Raw genomic sequence first — 18,776 nt, 5'->3', positions numbered from 1 at the left:
TCATAAAATAAAAAAGGCTTCAAAATATTGTTCACTGTATATATATGAAAATGAATAGAACAATCTTGAGGGTTTTTGAAACAAGATCAGATTGTCCGGATATAGGCCCTTTGAATTAAGATCGGATGATCCATATTTTAATTGCATATTTTGATTTTTATAAAAGTACGAAATACCAACCTTAAAAACCGGACTATTCAACGTACTAACTGCATGAATGTGGTAGATTGTTGGAGCGGCAAATTCAAATTCCAATCCCAACTCATGATTGTAGGTCGGAATTACATGCTTTTTATCATAGTGATTTATTTGTTTAAGATATATCTGAGTATAATATTGTTTGTCACAAAATTATGAATGATAATGAATATAACAATTGCATCTATATCCCCATCAATAAAGGGGGAAAAAGTTAATTGTGAAAAATAAGGAAACAAATCAAAATAGTTCATACACAGAAGCAAATGCTTAACCATTTACAAGTGGTTCACTGATTTCAAGCAATTCATTTTTGAGACCTGTGAAAACAACAGAATCTGTTTCTAGAGGCTTGAACTTGATTAGAGCAGAAGGTACCAGGTCTTCTTCCTCTATTGTTTTGACCTTTTGCCCTGCTTTCGGGAAACATGGGATCACACGCCGTTGGACGACTATTGGATGCATTAGCTCAAATTCCAAACCTTGTTCTTTTAACGCAGAGCTCACAAACTGCATGCAAAATTAAATCAGTGCTGAGTTGCTGATTCGGAATAAACAGTACAACAATAAGACTTAGGATATAAATAACAAACTAATGCTCCAATCCATACAAAATTTTAAACCAGCCATTTGGTTATGATGAAAAGTTTGCAATTTGTATGTCAAGAAGATAAGTGATGTCAAGAAACTGGTATAATATTACTAATTCGTTTTGGAAGATGAAAAATCAGAGTTAGACGCATTTATGTACAAAAGGGTATTTCAATAACATCTATACAGAAAATGAACACATTAAAAACACTACTTACTTTTCTTAATAAATGTGAAAATGACAAAGGATTTATAAAAAGAGACGGAGGTAGTAGAACTTAAAACTAAATGGCAAAGGAGGATCACGAACCTCATAGAGAGCAGTAGTTGGTTCCCATGGAGCAAATACACCTTGAAGTACAACTCCATCTGGAAACTGAATCCTAATAATAGTTCTTGTGTATCTCCTCCTTGCAGCTTTAGCTTGCTTTTCTTTAAGTGACTTGGGGATTAAAAGCTGAGACTCTTCAATCCTTTTTCTCCTTAGTTCAGCGTCTCTTCTCGCCTCGTCAACTGAAAGTTTGTAGAAGGAATCTGGTAGCTCAATTTTAGCTGCAACACTTTCAGTGACAGCAAAGAAGACTTTCACCTGTAAGAGGTTTTTTATCAGAAAAGATAGACATATTCAATATAATTCTAAAGAATTAATTGGCTTCAATGTTGTTAAATAGTAGCAATATAGTGCAGCGGAATTTGAAGAAAAAAAAATGTTCTTGTGCTGCAATATGCTATTTAACACAAAATGTTGTTAAATAGTGGTAATAATGGCACTATATCACAGTTGCATAGCGGAATTTGAACAAACCACTATATCCCACAATTTGCGATTGACAACACTTGTTGGTTTCTCATTATGGAAAGTACTGAAGTGCCAAACTAATAAGAAAGCTGATGACATGCATGCTCTGTAGCATAAAAACACCAGAGCATCAAACCGAAATACTCAGAAAAAGGAGATTTCATCGAAGAAACGATCTTTCACATAGTCATATGGTTATTGTCACAAACTACTTCTGCAGCTGATCTATATATGTTATCCATTAAGAAAGTATACCCTTGTTTGAAAATAGTTTTTTTTGTCTTTTCTACTTTTATGCAAGATTCTTTTTTTACTGTAATAGGATAAGTTTCTCTTGGTGTAAATATACTTGGGTACCATGAAAATAGCTTCTTCAACTTAGTAACTTTGCTTAAACCTTTTCTGCTAGTGAAACTAGCAAGAAGTTCTTAATAGGATTCTGGATGTTTGTTTTCTGCTGTCATTGTCTTCTACTAACCTTACTCCTAAATTTAAAACATCAACAATCAAGCCGTATTCCACTACGTAGGGTCGGCTACGTAGATCAAATGACGCCATAGTGTTTTGTCATCTTTCTATCCAACTCATTAGACCTAAAATCCTAAATTTAAACCAACATAAGCGCTAGTTATCAACTCTTACAAAAGTGTCACGAAGTCTATCAACAATTTTCAGTACATCTCCAACCCAACACGATTACTGCCTAAAAGAAACCACAGTTTACTTTTTCCTTTGGCTTATACACCCAAATTTAAGCCAAATATTCTAACCTTAGTATCAAACTGTGCAAAAGTGTGACCAAGTCCATCACAAATATTCAGTATGTGAATGCAAAAGAACTAGCAATAAACTTTTTTATTTTTACTTCTACCTCTAAAAGACAAAATAAAGGATATAAGAACATTGCATGCTCTGTATCATTTTCATTGCTCTGCTGTTCATGTGGTAGACGTCTTTTATGTCCATTATTTTGTTATCCATTCCATGCTACTGAAATTAAAACCACACAATGGCATTCTAGATTTTCAACAATTTAATTACTACTTCTTTACAAGTAGTCTTTTCCAGCTAGAAAATGAATTGGAAAAACACATTAGTTTCCTATAAGAGCAAAAACACATAGTGCAATACTTGCATGCAACATGAACTTTATTTTCTCCATATCACCCTATCAGAAGTATTACTATTATTATCAATATGACTATTACCTGTCTGTCGATCTTTTTTGGTTCGGCCGTGACTACTTTCTCAACAGAAGCCGTAGACGTCAAGTTGTCTCTCTTAGGAGGATCTTGTACCACAAGTTGTGGTTCCAATAACACTATTGCTTTCTTAATAAAATTTATTTTCTCCTCCTCTCTAGGAGCCTCCATCAATGCCCATGTCTCTCCATTCTCCTCCTTAAGTTCAAACCCTAAAAAACTAAGCAATTCAACTCCACCAATAACATCAGCAATAGCTTCTTTAATCTTAGGATTATTCATCCTAATCTTCCTAAACTTAACATTCTCAGGTTCCCTAACAATATTCCTCAATAATTTAAGAACAACATCGATCGATCCTTCAGATGGTTTCCCTGAAACATAAGTGCCAATAAAAATCTCCAATTCAGTATTAGACTCAACTTCACTCTCTTGCAATTCTGATACACAATTTTCATCACCATCAATAGACTCAGTTGGGTTACTCAAACAATTATCCACGTGTTCAGAAACCTCATCTTCTGATCTAAAGGGTTTTTTACAAATTGGACATTCATATACATTAAGTGAATACCCATTTTGAGATCTCTGCGATGAAGTGACTAGAGAATCAAAAGGGTCAAACCCATCTCCAGGTTTACGAGCTTTGTCGATTCTGCTATTATCTGAAGCGACCGGTGAAGTGGGTTTAGGTTTGGGTTTGGAATTAGGGTTAGGGTTCTGAGAGGGAGATGGATTAGGGCGAGGGGTAGGATTGGAATTAGAAGGTGTATAAGAAGAAGAAGAAGATGATGATGATCCCAAGACTCTACCTTGGCCCTTGAATTTTCCAGATGTTGAGGAAGAGAAAGGGTTGTTGACTTTTTTCATTAAACCTTTAACCTTGTCTTTCACGTCGTCCATTTGCTTCTTCTACAAGCTAAAAACCCTAATTATATGAAGAAGTATAGATCTGAAATGCTAATTGAAGGATTGATAAATGAAATGATTTGATAAGGGGGTTGTTGAAGAAATTGATTGATGAATAAGGGTTGGATTGAAAGAAGATGATAATTACAAATCTGGGATTGTTGTAAGGAAAGGGGAAAAAGAAACACGAAATAGAGGAAGGGAGGAAGAAACTATGCTATGCTATGCTATGAATTGGATTTGGAGGGTGTTGACTTGACTTCATAAAATTCATTCAGCTTTATGTTTTTGAGGAAAACGTGTGCAACTCCAATAAGCTTGTGCCACGTTATCAAACATCTCAAATTGTAAGACTGCGGCTACAAAAGTTTTTCTTAAAAAAATACTTTAGAATGTTTGTAAAACATATTGGACTAAAAATATTACGGTATTTTTACATTTGTATTCCTTCTAAGTTTTACCATAGTATCGATAGGACTTATTTGATGGATAAAATAGAAGTAAATTATGTCTCTAAATTCAATATTTAATGGATCAATATGACGTTGTCATTAGTTTAAATTTATATTATGAATATAACATAGATAAAAAATAATAATTTATTTAATTATCTTGTAAATATAAAATTGAAAAATAATAAAATATAAATATAAAATATAAATAATTAATAAAATATAAAAATGTAAACATAATCAAATATAAATATAAAATTATTAATAAAATTTGATACTAAATTTAAAAATTAAATATTAATAATTAATTTAATAAACATTTATGATTTTATTATAAAGATAGTTTTTTTATATATAATTTAATAAACTAGTATTTAAAATTATAAAATATGAAAATTAATTAAAATTTTAAAATAAATATAATTTATTTACAAGGATATTTTTGCTATTTACATATAATATATATAATATATGTTATATCATTATTTACATTCTAACAAATAAAATATAATTATTTGGTTGCTTATGATTTTTTTAAAAAATTTAAATTGTTTATTTAGTAATGTCAACGCATAATTTTAAATATAAAGTTACTTCATTACTTATTTAATTTTTTACAATTTTTTTTGTTAATTTGTAATATTTAAAATATTACAAGTAAATTTTAAAAAAAACTAATATATAATTAATTACATTGATAATTTTATTATTTAAATATAATATATATTATATCATATTATGTCATGAGGAGGTATGTACATCATATATACGACAAAAAAAAAAATATTATTATCATGTGTATATCAAATACAAAATATGATAATGTTTATTTTATCATTATCCTATTATCTTTATCTAACTTTATATCATATTATATTGTGTACATCAAACGAACCTAAGTATTTTTGAAGTACTTAAATATTTAAATATTTGAAGTTATAATACATGTATATTTTAACTTTTCAATGATTTTTTCTCCATAGATTCTCTCTACCAAAGATAAAATGTGCGTAATTTTTTAAACCATAACTATATATCATCCTAAGAGTTTTTTTTTTTTGTTTGTATTTTCATATTTTGAATCATTGAATTGAATGATTTTTTATTTTCAAAGTCAATAAAAATATCTATATATAAGTACCTAAAGAATTATTTAAACACTTACATCTCATACAATTTCACATCTAATTCTTCATAATACTCATTTAAAAAATATTTAATTATTCAACATCTTTTTATCAAATATATAAAAAGAATAATATAAGTCTTAAAATTGCCGACCAATCATGTAACATAATAATTGAACTTACAAATAATATAAATTAGTAATTTAAAACTGTCCTTGAATGTAGGTACCTATTTTAACAGAAAAAATTCGATTAACTAAGTTGTAGAAATCTAACATCTTTCGCTAGCCCTAACTCCGGTTGGTTCAATAAATTTTCTTAACAAATGTGCCAATTGAATCCATGTATGTCTATTGGATACCTGTAACATGGTAAATTTAAATAGTCTCTTATGAAGAAAAATAATAATAATACTTTTAAATCAATTTTTTATTAAATAAATTTCTTGAAGAACTTAACATCTTTGTCTTCTCCCATTCATCTTCCAACATTTCATTTTAAATCCAAAATTTTCAACAAAAATTCAAAGTAAAATTAAGAATCACCTGCAATATCAACGATTAGATTAAAAAAAAAGCTCAAAATTTAGTATCTACGCACATTACATTCTTCATTTGATGCCTGATTAAATACTCCGAAGAAGAATTGGAGTGGCAAGTTACAAATATCATTATATCTGGCACCATTCATGCTACTTGGTGCATTTGGTACTGTCGAAATCAATCTAAATTTTTTAATTAATTGATAAGTCTGTTATGCAAAAAAAAAAGTGCAATTAATATCTTACTCTTGAGACAATAAGGGAGCTTTTGTGAATCATATCCATAATTACTCAAGTTGATTTGCATGCATTCCCCCTTGTGTCTGAATGAAAGTTAATATTCTTGTGGAATGTGGTGACATATTTAGAGATTGAATTGGTATATACTCCTCAGTTTTTGTTGAGCTTACAGCAGCCATGATGAGTATTGAATTTGATTTCCGTAAAAGTTGGAACTCTCTTTGATTGGAATGTGAATCTGTAATTCCTCCCTTGTGATGCAGGTTTTTAGTAATCAATGCTTTTGTGGTGGAATTTCATTCCCTCTTTTTAATAACCTTAACGTGTGTGCATTGGATTCTAAGCAAACTGAATGATTCAAGTGCAGACAACATTGATAATCTGAAAAATGAGCAGAATAGCTAATTCTGGAGAAGTTTCACGTGTGATTCTGACTACCTGCCAAAGGAGACTAAAACCACCAACATTGTCTCCACTACATACTGTTTTATCAATGGAATAAAAATGTGTTCTTAAGTTGTTGCGACGGAGATGCAAGGTTTTTGACAAATTTTAGATCTATTTCTGAAGATAAGATCAGAACATTAGGTTTAAATTGACCGAGTGGCCAATGATTGATTGATTTGTTTCGGATCGAAAAGGAGTTCTTAGTTGTATTAAACACTAAAATAATACGAATTTGTTGCTACCGAAAAGGAGTACTTATATTTGCTTTCTATGTCTTCCATTAGTTTGAGTATTTAACTACTGCGAGATATTCACTTCGTAGAAAAATGTATTAAAATTGTAAAACATGCATAGGCCTTTGTAATGCAAACTATCTTAATCGAATAAATTTGATTTTAAGTTTATACGAAGACCGAAGTTAGATTACCTTCGCTATAGTTTTTTTTTCCTTAGCAATTTAAATCAATATATAGGAATGTAGCCCCAGCTAATATGGTGAAATAGTGAAATGAGTGTGCTATTTTGGGATTTATCGTTTGATTTACATTCACAAACTATGCATATCCATGAAAGAATGACGATAAATTAAGAAAAAGCAATAGCAAGATATTCAAAGGAGAAAGGACGCGAGCAGCACAAAACAAGATTCTTCAAGTTGCCTCACCCCTCACGCATTGAATATGTGTAAGATAAGTTGCTACATAAAGAAAAAAGGCAGGCATATAACTAGGTAACCATACAGTGACAGGGCATTCAATGTAATGCTAACAATTCAGATTCAGATTCAGATTCAGATTGAAGGGGTGGCTCAATCGCATCGTTACATTCAACTATTTCCATCTTTTCAAATCATTATCTGTGTCGTTTGTAACAATTATTCACAAGTTAAGCAACCATTTCAATTAACATCGAACAATGGTGTGTGTGTATTCATTCAAACCTAATAAAGGTTCGATCCCAAACCACAAATATCGCAACAATGAGAAAATCCCTAAAATGAACCCTAACTCTCAATCAAAGTAAGTCGCCAAAATTCAAAACAGCACAGAAATTACATATATAACTACGATTAATCAATAATCGTCTTATAATCATTCAAACATAGATCTAAACAAAAGAAAAACGAAACGAAATTGTTGCATATACTAACATAATAACAAAAAAAAACTGCAGGGAACACAAATCCGATAGACTTATCTGAGAAATTGAATTCACTCGGTCCTCTTGAGACGTTCGAGACGCTGGTTAAGGTGATCGATCTTAACAACGAGATTGGTGACGGAGTAAAGAAGCCAGTAGAAAAGAAGCGCGGCGGCGATGAGAAGCGCGTTACGCTGACTCTTCATAATCGATTTCTGGTGACGAAGGTGTTCCGTGGGAGTGCAGGAATCTCCTTCGCAACTAGGCCTGGTTTCGTATTTCCAATAAATGTCCATGAGAAGGAAGAGGCAAAACGGAACAACCGAGAGAAACGGTTTGAGAAGGTTCTTGGTAACGGCAATTAGACCCTTACGGAGAGCGTCGAGGCCAGGGATGGTGAGGAGGATGACCATTATTGCTTCTGCAGCCGCGGCGTAGCCTAGCACTACCCATTCCAACGCCATTTGGTTAGATCTCGTTGCTTGTTTTCTTCGCTCACAATTCAAAGGAAGGAGTTATTGCTTTTTTCTCTCTCTTCTTTTCCTTTATAGTCTCACGTTTTTGCATTTTTAGATGTAAGCAAATGCGTGCTTAAGCGACACGTGCTGTACACGTGACACCCCCTCGTTTCAACTTTCAACTTTCAATACTGTACACTTCAATTAGTCCATAAACAAACTACTTCACCGTATCCAATTTTATTGGGCCCAAATTAAGCCCATTTTTGTCAAAAACTTCACACAATCCCCTCTGCTGGACTTCTCTACCCACCAAGTATATCAAGAGGAATTTATATTGCACTTCCATATACCTCTCACCACTCAAAATATATAAAAATACATTTTTGCTCTTTTGATAATTTGAAATATTTTAAAAATATGAATAAATTATTTATTTTGATTTTTAAAAATTTGATACAATTTGAAAATTTTAAAATATAAATTATTAATTGTGTTAAAAAAAGTTGAAATATTTGTTTAATGTAAATTTTCTAAAATACGATTAAAGTTTAATATTTTGGTAACACAATTTTTCAAAACACAAATTTTGAAATTTTCAAGTGGTTTTTTCATAATTTTTTAAAAAGTTGAAAATTTAGTTGAACATAAAATATTCGAAATGCAATTTTCTTAAACTTAGTTGAACACAACTTTCAATATAATATTTCTAAATTAAAAAAAATAAATCAAAAATTTGATTGAACGTGAAAGTTCAAAATGTAATTTTTTTAAAAATTTAAAAATAATTTAAAATTTTAGTCAAGCACGGAATTTTTTAAATGCAATTTTTTTAAAATTTTTGTTGAACACAACTTTTAAAATACAATTTTTCAATAATTTTATTAAAATTTCAAATATTTAATATTGTCAAAATGTTTAAAAAGTTTAGTTTTATCATGTGGTAAGTGATAAAAGGATAAAATAATATTTTTTAAGTACTTTTAAATATGAGAGGTGTAAGTGAGGTAGAAGATAAATTTGTCATATACAAAAATCAAATCTTTATTTTACGATAAATAGTTTTTTAATACTAAATCAATTTTGACAATACTTTTTGACATAAAAATTATTATAAAAAAATTATATTTCGAGTTATTTGAAACTAAAATGAAATATTTTTTTTTAAGTTTAACTACAATTGAATTGTGGTATAGCCATTATTTGATCGTAGTTAAATTTTAAAAATTAATTTAAAAAAATCATATGAAATAATTAAAATTTAAAAGTTTAATTTTTTTTTGAACGATATATTAATAAGGATAAATGGTACATTTTGTAAGTTAAATTTTTTACATAAAGATTTACATTCTTGAAAACTAACATATTAATTATAAGGATCTACCTTATTCGATAAACACATTAATGAATTTACGTTCTTTGATGATGGAATGCATAAAAATAGTAGAAGCAACAATCCTTCAAATTTTAATTTCTCTCTTTTTCGTTTGTTCTTTTCTCAGGATCTGTTTTTTATGACAAATTAGTAGATAAACTTTATGGAAGAGACATAATCAGTTAACATTCAGTCAATAATTTTCATCAAATTATTAATACTTATAGAGTTTATTTATACCATTTCATAAATATTTGTACAATTTCATATGAGTCGTCACCATGAATTTAATCATCATTAAATTATTCTTACTCGTTTTTCTTTTTTAGTTAGTGTTATAACTTTTGACTTTATATATATACACCTTATTGATTCTCTATTTCAAAACAAGAGCCAAACAATAAGACTAGGTCTTTTTTTTAGATATGTTGCCCTTGGTATGCATTGCAATGAAAATAGTTTGTATTGATTCAATAGAGAATTTACGATAGTTTTATGTCAGGATATATTTTTTTGTATAAGTTATACTACGATTTTTTTTTTTAAATCTATTTAGTTAAAATAAAAGGCTACATGTCATTGAAAAAACCTTTTAGTCTACCAAATCAGTCTACTTAATTAAAATAAATAAATATTTATTATTATTAACCAAAGAATCAACTATTTTCTTTAAACTAATGACTCACTTTTACTTGAGTGAAGGAACTTTGTCACTTGGTTGTGGAATCCATAACTCCTCCAACGATTGTTAAGTATGAAGCTGTGTTTTAGTGAGTTACTAGAAGTTGTGTTTTAAAGTCTCAGATCATGTTGGGCTCAAGGTCAGTTTTTTTCTCACAAAGAAGACCAATGTGAACTTTCTTTTTGGTGCTCACCAAAGTCAATATTTAGTACAATTTATAAATATAAGCTTCATTTGAAATATATAATACACAAAATAGATTTCCTAAAAAGATGGTATAAAATAAAATATAGTACATACTTTTTTTAACATGGGTAGAATTATCAAATGGTATTAATATTAAGAGATCGGAGATAATGACAAGTATATTGAAATCCATCCCTAAAATGATTTAAATAAATAATATTTGTATGTTGATAGAGTGTTTACATAGACCTATCGAGGTTTGCAAGAATGCATTCTGCCATCATCCGTTGACATCACAAAAACTTAGTTGTAATGGATCATGTGAGGAAGGTTCCTCCTAAGTCCAGATCAATCAATACTTCTAAGACTTTGACAATGACTTTTAACCGATCATCATGATCATCACCATCAACCTCTCTTTTATTTTCTTTTTAATTTTACTTTATTTACTACTTTATTTTCTTGCATTTTCTCATTTATTATATAGATAAAATATATTTCTTTGTCTAAAATTTAAAATACATTTTATTACATATATAATAAACTGAATGAGTGATTGCTCTATGTAACCTTAACTATTCACCATTTTGAAGAGTGATTTATCTTGAATATAAGAGTATAAGGTTAGCTTGAAGTTAAAATAGAAAAGTTAAGTTTATTGTTGTAAGGTCAATTCTTACGGTCAACAAAATATCAATAATCATAACTTTATTAATTATTATCATTAATCATTGAAAAAAAGTAATTTTTCTCTAAATATTTTCTGTTTCTTACCCTATGATTTGAACACAAGGATAAGATGGAAAAAATATCTCCGAAATCTTTCAAAATTTGTGTATATATTTTGATATGTCAAGAAACTTCCTCCTATATTATTCTTTATAGATATCCGTGTCATATCAAAAGATTGCATAAAGTTAAAACTACATGCAATGAATACTTTTTGGTTATTTGATACAAAATCAAATATTTTTAAATTAAAAAAAATCTTAAATTTTAAAAAATAAAAATAAATTTTAATGGACTAAAAAAAACTAAAAGTGAAAGTAATTTGAAGTGTATAAAATCCAAAACCATACCTGCCACATCTTAATTAAAGATGATAGTACCTCATGTCAAAAATAGAATCTTACCTTTTCTAATGGTGCCATATTGCAAAACTAAGAACCAAGTGTGAGCCATTGTTGCTTTACACGCCTATTGATTTTTAACAACTTTTCCAAAGGTATATAACATGCCAAAACTAGTTGTTCACTCATTCACCAATTAGTTATTAATTATTAATTATAATTATTAAACAAAAGCGGCTATTGGTAGTTTCTTTCTCAAATTCACCTTTCTCTTCTATTCCTAATTTTATACTATTAATTTATTTTTTTTCAAGTAAAATTTAGAAGTACAAAGTTTATGTTTTTTTGTTTGTTTTTAGTTCTTGAATCCATTTTTTTTTTCCTCCTTGTAAATGCTAATCTTACAGATAATCAATCATTTCAAAATAGGTAAAGAAAAAAAAAAAACTTTTTGTTTAATTTAATTAATACATATATCAAGTCGTGTGTAGTGGTTGAAAGCTTTTCCATATGACTTTTCGCTAACTTTGGTTTTTCCCCCTCAAAATCAGTTAAATGCCCAAAGCAAAGGGCAATATCTAACATGTAGAATCAATAGGTTAGTTAGGTTTAATTTTGACAATTCTATTTGATACATTTATTTACAACTATAACCACAGCTCTTCACACATTTAATTTAAGTACCAATTGTTTACTTGTACATAATTACATATATTAATTTTTGAAGAGAGATTATATAGATAATTTTGTTTAATGTAATGATAACTACTTCCTTATGAATTTCTTAATGCAATGACATAAAATGAATTATGAACAGGCTGGAAACTGTTTAAGAAAGAAGAGACAAAGAGCTTAAGGTTTCATAATGAGGTTAGCAAAAGGGATATAAAGTAGAGATGTTATAAGTGGTGCCAAAGATTGGATAGAGTTGGAGAAAAACAGAGCCCCCCAATACTAAAAGCGACCCAAAAAGCAATTCATGATGGATGAGATTTCATAAAGATGCAAACACAGAAGATTCTCAAGGGATTTCGTGAACATTCTTTATTAACAAAAACACCATGCTCCTATATTTATTGCTACTTTGTACCAACATCTAATTCATCTTTTTCTTTTTTTAATTAATAACATTTTGGTCCTTTTCTTCTTATATAATAATAGAGTAATGATTATATTTCTTAATAATTACATGTTATACGAGTTGATTCAACTCTTTTCTCCTCTTGGTTGCAATCTGACTCTTAGACGTAGCATATATATTAATTAACAATTAATCTGGCAAAATCATAATGGCCCAAACAGGGTAATAGACCAATAAATAACTGGGTCATAAGTCGCAAATGATAACATAACTGGGACATAGATTTGACAGAAATGTGATCAAAATTGTCTTAATCTAACTTTTTTGAATGAAAAAGTAAAGTTAATCATAATGTTCTAATATAATACTAAGGAAAAACTCTAACTAATACTCATTATTGTTAAAGGCTATAATATAACATGTTGCACTTTTCACTTAAATGTTCACTATTTATACAAATTGGTGGACACTAAGTGGTCATAAAAAGAGAGTGGAATTGAGTCTTTTCACCTTATTGTAACTCATCATGTAACTTTTTTTCAAAAGAACATCTTTTCCACAAGATATTTCTATCTATATACCTTCACTTGGCAATCTTTATAAAAGGGAATCGTAGTGGAAACTTACAAAGGATTTAATACAAAAATAAAAGGGAGAAATACAAATAATTTACCAGAAAGAAAAAAAGCAGGGACAATAGTTCAATTATATTATTTACCACCTGCATAAAATAGTTCAAAAAGAAAACATTGTAGTAACAATTAGTAATTAAATTAATGTTTAAAAATGAGAAAGATTGCAATTGCATAAAAATATATGTGCAATAAAACCATACATACCTCTCTGCTTTTCGCACACCTTGTTCAAGAAGGATAGGAAAATGATGATTAGAGCAACACCAGCAATGAGTCCAATTAGTATGGCTAGTGTCTTCTCAATTTCATCATCATTGTGATTGTCATCATCTAAGTTGTTCCAATTAAATACCAAAATTAAACAACATTTCAAGTTAATAGTAATTAGTAAGTGTTTAAAATAAATATTGTTGTAGTGCTAGATGCAATGCAATTTTCACATGGGCATGATTGCAATGTTTTGGGAATTCATATTTTTTTTTATTTTTGTAATAATTTTTAAATTTAAAATAATCTATGTCAAAATTATTGAGCCTATTATTATGCTATTGCTATCTCAATCCACACATCTATTTTATTGTGCACAAGTGCTTTTCAGACATTAGGACAAATGATTTTTCAAATAGGTACCATTTCATGGATCATGTTTGTTATTTTGACACATAGGTTTCTTCATTAAAACTCAAAGCGGTGCATTCATTTGCAAATAGATGTTACTGGAAAGTTTATAATGCAAATACTCTGACCAAACAAAACCATAATAAATAGACCAAGTAAAATTTTACTATTCACCTTTTAAAAAAAAAATTTGCTTATCTTTTATTCTCCTCGTTTGCTGAGCAAAGAGAATAACTTTTAATAAAGAATACAAAAGCTACGGTGGAAGCGTAATTTAAAATTCAGATACTGGTACAAGCCTTCAAGGATAAGAAAAACAAATTAATGAATTTTGGATAAATTATTCAGCTTGTTGAAATCAAAGTTAAAAAAACACGATATGATTAATGAAAAATAAATTAGTCCTTATATTTTAAAAATTGATAATTTTTTTTATTCTTTTAACTTTTTAATTAAAAAAATAAATAATGTGACATGTTTTAAATAATATAACATATTCTACGGTGATATAAAATAATTAACACACATGAAATAAGAATAAAATACCGTAAAAATTTAACTTTCAACTTCAATTTTTTTTTTCATATTTGTAATTTATCAATGACATGTGAATAATTATGCATATAGATGATTCAATATTATAAAATTGTATGTCACAACATCATTTTTTAAAAGATTAAGCTATCAATTTTTAAAATAAAAGATTAATCTCGTAAATTGATAAAAATAGATTGACTAAAATTTTAATTAAGTTAAAATTGAAGATATTTTATTTCAAATATAAATAAAAATAAAAATAAATGATGTGATGTATTTGATATAAATTTTAAACTAAATTTATTATTTAACAAAAAAGAAAATTTTTGAGATGGAGTATTAAAACTTAATTGGGACAATTGTTCATTTTAATGCTTCTCATAGACCATATAGTAATAGATACCATACAATCATAGGCATTATTTACAGACAAAAGTTACCAACAGTGGAAATTTCCTATTATGTACACAGAAAATACTTACAAAACAAGCCACTGTATCCAAATGTTGACGAAGACAACCAACAATCAAAACATGGAAAATATTTCCCAAGAACAAAAAAGGAGAAAAAATGGAAATAAGTACAACTTATTAATTTGAGTTTACTCTTAGCTAAGGTGCTGGACCAATTCTAATTTTCCACACCCACCTCCATACCCTTTCCACATGGGGTAGCAACATTTTGTAAGCAAAATTCAAAACAAAGCAAAGACATAACAACCTAGCTGATGAAAACATTTTTTATTTTATTTTTTTAATCGTATGTTCACTTTAACTTGTTAAAAGAAAATATTGAGAGTAAACATTTCTAGAAAATAATAAAAATAGTTTTTTTTTTTAAATTTTGATTGTTTTCGTAAATACTAATGCTACTACATACAACAAAAAATTTATTCAGATTTCATGATGCACGTTTTGAGTTTATGGAAGAAGAAAAACTGCTTTTGTTCTGGATTTTGGCGAAAAATTGTTTTGAGAATCTCGTTATTATTAGATGGTTAACCACAATTACTCGTGATATATTCATGATAATTTATCTTGTGATATTCAATATTTGGTAGTGAAAGGAGGAGCAACATACCGTTACCGCCACGCGAGTGAACTCCACCTTCAGTGTATCGCGCGTAGCACTTAGCCAAATAAACCTGCCCCCAAGTGGAAGAGCCACACTCAATTTTCAACCGTTGGATAGCATCAGAAACGCAATCCTGACACTCGCTTGAACTCAAATCCCCCGTACACTGCGCCACAGCCTGAAAATCCCCAGAATAAGTGGACCTAAAACTTTTGTAAGAAGTTCCATCGGACGTCTGTAAATAAGCCAGCACAGCATCTCTTCTAGTAAACGCATCAGAAGTCAACCCAATCGACGGTCCACATTTCTTGATCACTTCCGTCTTGTCCTCTACCCCAATAAACGTAACATTATCGTACTTTACGAAACATCCTTCGAGCTGCAACGCGCCACCGTAGGTAGAAAAACAGAGTGTACCGAGTTGACTCACCGCACGCGCCACACAAGTTGAACACTGATCATTGTTCAAATCACCACGGCACTGAAAAAGACCGTATACGGTTTCCGACGCGGCGGTTCCGGGAACGGTGAAATTGTTGTAGTTAGTGAAGGTGGCCGTGTTAACTAGTGAGGTGAGGATGGAGTTAACGCTGGTTTCATAAGATGAACCTGGTGAGAATTTGAGACGAGAACAACCGCCGAAGACGAAAGAATTGGTGTCGGAGATTGATGGGGTTGCCATTGTTAAGAGTAGTGTGACTAGGAAAAGAAGAAAGAGAACCATGTTTGTTTTTGTGTTTGACATGAACAGAGTGATCACAATAAAGAGAATAAGGAGAAAGTTTTGTTTTTTTGTTTGTGTGAGAATGTGAGTGTTGCTTTAATGAGAATTTACGTAAGGAAGTGAGGGAAGTTGATCAAAGTAGAAGAAGAGTTGTATAATGCGACAAAAAAGCACTGTCGAGTGCTAATTAGTGCAAACTTTTATAAATTAGTTTCATGTACTCTAAATTGTTATTTGTAAAAAATTGTTGATTATTTATGTAATGTGTTATTTTGTTGGTTTTTTTGCTTTTAGCTTTGTGGATATTGAGTTGAGTTAATGGGAAATGTCTATATATTTGGGGAGTACTACTACACTACTAGACTTAGTATTTAATATTTATGAATATTAATTAAGATTTGAATTGAAGTCAAAAAATAGTTAAGGGGTTGGTGTAATTATTGACTCCAAAGCCAAAAGATACTATGGGTTTTACCTACTTTATACTACAATCAACTCTTATTAGTATTACATGAAAATACTTGTTGACCGTGCTCGTAGTAGATTTTATAATCCACCGAAGATTATGGATATATGTATGTGTAAATCTGATTTAAACAATTTTGTTACAAGTCTATTATAAAGTTACTAATCATACCTGAATATGTTTTAGGTTGCAACATGTATTTAGAGATCTATAAATAGCAAAGAGTATCTCTATGTGGGTGTGTTGTGCGAAATTCATGTAAATTATCTAATTGTATAACGAAATTTAGAGAAATTGAGAGATCAAATTGAAGTGTAAAAATAAATGATTGTTGGATTGTTCCTAATCAGAGGAAGGCAAGAAGATCAAGAGAACTCTATTTTATTGAACCACATAATTTCTTGGGGTTCATCATCTTCTATCTTTGTTTTACTTGTGACATTACTATTATTATTTTTTTATCTTATGTGACATTACTATTTTACTTGTGGATTATGAATTTTCAAGTAAGTTAACAAATCCATTTTTTTAAAAAAAAATCAATGACCCAAAGCATATATTATAATTAGTCCTTATAAAACAATTATACATGCAATTTTTCTTTCTACAGTTAAAATAACATTTTAATGAATTTTTGCAAATATACTTACAACAATATAAAAAGTTCATTCATAAAAGTTGAGTTTAATATAAAAGTTGAGTTCAATATTCTATTTCCAAGTCCATATTGTTGCTACTTTTATGTTAAGTTTTTATATTTAAAAATTCATATTCATCTCATCTTAAATTAAAAAAAAAAATTATAAAATAACTTTTTATAATATTCTAAACATAGTTGTAAAAATCAATTACAATTTTTAAAGTTAAAAAACATTTACACATGTTTTGTTTTAATAGGAACTAAAACCATTTATTGTATAAAGAACTAAAAACTATATTTTTATTTTATATTGATTAAAATTAAAATGTTAAATTTTTATAGGAACGAAAAATATATTTAACAACTAATTTTACCTTTTCTTTTTGTCATCATCAATCTGAAATAAAAATTCGCTTATAAAATTTCAAAAATTCATTAATAAAATTTCAACCTACATTCAACATTGTGTAAAAATCTATATAAAAAAAGTTTAAATATGTCTTTAGTCTTTTCAATTATAATTTTTATTTATTTATTTTAGTATTTAATTTTTATTTATTTGGTTTACATCCCTACAAATATAAATTCATTTTTTTAAATGGTTCACTTGTCCAACTTCGGTTAAAAAAACACTAACACTATTGACCTGACAATATTTAAAATAAATCTTTTTATTAAAATATAAAATAGAAATTAGAAATCATATTATTTTTTGTAAGAGAGACATAAATTGAAAATCCTAATTTTCATTTTCTGCACCTTACATTCACCTCTTTATCTCCCTCTTCTTATCGTCAAACGACATCATCACCATTGTGTTTGTGTCTGTTGGGAAAAACCAGAGATAATTAGAGATAAGGGTTCCACTTGGGGAGTGAACCCACCCAATTGTGTCTCCCTCTTCTTTCTCAAACAACTTTATTGTCTCCTTGTGTGATAACGTCAATTCTAGCCACCAATGTGTTTCGTCTTCTATTTCGCGAGCTACGTGTTATCTCCTGCCTCCAAATCCAAATTTAGTCATGATGTTTACCAGTAAAACGTCTTTGTGATCATCATTTATCTCCTCTGCATAATAAATTGTGGTCTTAGCGATAAAAATGAGTCATAGACTGTTGTCGTCAATAAATGATGAGTTTGTAACTGTCGGTGTTGAGAGACAACAATGTCACCGTTAGAGTATTACGAAGAAGAAGACTATGACCGAAGAAGACGAGTTCGCAATGTTAAGTTTGTTTTAGAAAAGAGAGAGCCTGAACAATTTAGAATTATTTTTAGGTTAAAAATATTATGTTTTAAATTATTTATGGATAATTGTTTACTTCATATTGAGGTTAAACAATCTTAATTATTTAATTATATTCCAATTAATAATGATAATTATTTAATTAATTTTCATCTTACGGCATAGAATTTGTCTCTTCACCGTTTTTTTTAATTAATATTGCAGTGAGAGATCATTTTAAAATTAATATGTATTTATAGAGATGTAAATAAATAAAAATTTATAATCATCAAAATTATAATCGTAAGGAAATATATATATATATATATATATATATATATATATATATATATATATTT

General features: G+C 28.9%; 3 protein-coding genes across 3 annotated transcripts; all 3 read right to left on the bottom strand.

The window, feature by feature from the left end:
* Positions 1 to 325: 325 nt before the first annotated feature.
* Positions 326 to 3,927, bottom strand: LOC101498295 (plant UBX domain-containing protein 2). Its single transcript, XM_004503310.4, has 3 exons — positions 2,797 to 3,927; positions 1,100 to 1,378; positions 326 to 708 (listed from the first exon to the last, which is right to left on the bottom strand). The coding sequence occupies exons 1-3, from the start codon at positions 3,691 to 3,693 to the stop codon at positions 469 to 471; spliced, it is 1,416 nt and encodes a 471-aa protein (XP_004503367.1). The 5' UTR covers positions 3,694 to 3,927; the 3' UTR covers positions 326 to 468.
* A 3,612-nt stretch (positions 3,928 to 7,539) lies between these two features.
* On the bottom strand, positions 7,540 to 8,185 carry LOC101497967 (uncharacterized). Its single transcript, XM_004503309.4, has one exon. It carries the CDS (start codon positions 8,108 to 8,110, stop codon positions 7,718 to 7,720), a length of 393 nt encoding a protein of 130 aa, XP_004503366.1. The 5' UTR covers positions 8,111 to 8,185; the 3' UTR covers positions 7,540 to 7,717.
* A 4,681-nt stretch (positions 8,186 to 12,866) lies between these two features.
* On the bottom strand, positions 12,867 to 16,261 carry LOC101497633 (plasmodesmata-located protein 6). The gene is made up of 3 exons (XM_004503308.4): positions 15,369 to 16,261; positions 13,338 to 13,463; positions 12,867 to 13,219 (listed from the first exon to the last, which is right to left on the bottom strand). The coding sequence occupies exons 1-3, from the start codon at positions 16,105 to 16,107 to the stop codon at positions 13,209 to 13,211; spliced, it is 876 nt and encodes a 291-aa protein (XP_004503365.1). The 5' UTR covers positions 16,108 to 16,261; the 3' UTR covers positions 12,867 to 13,208.
* Between the last annotated feature and the right edge of the window lie 2,515 nt (positions 16,262 to 18,776).

Source organism: Cicer arietinum, chromosome 6, assembly GCF_000331145.2.
Source record: "Cicer arietinum cultivar CDC Frontier isolate Library 1 chromosome 6, Cicar.CDCFrontier_v2.0, whole genome shotgun sequence".
Lineage (NCBI taxonomy): Eukaryota > Viridiplantae > Streptophyta > Magnoliopsida > Fabales > Fabaceae > Cicer > Cicer arietinum.
The sequence above is the reverse complement of the archived record's forward strand: the minus strand, read 5'-3'. Positions and strand labels throughout refer to the sequence as shown.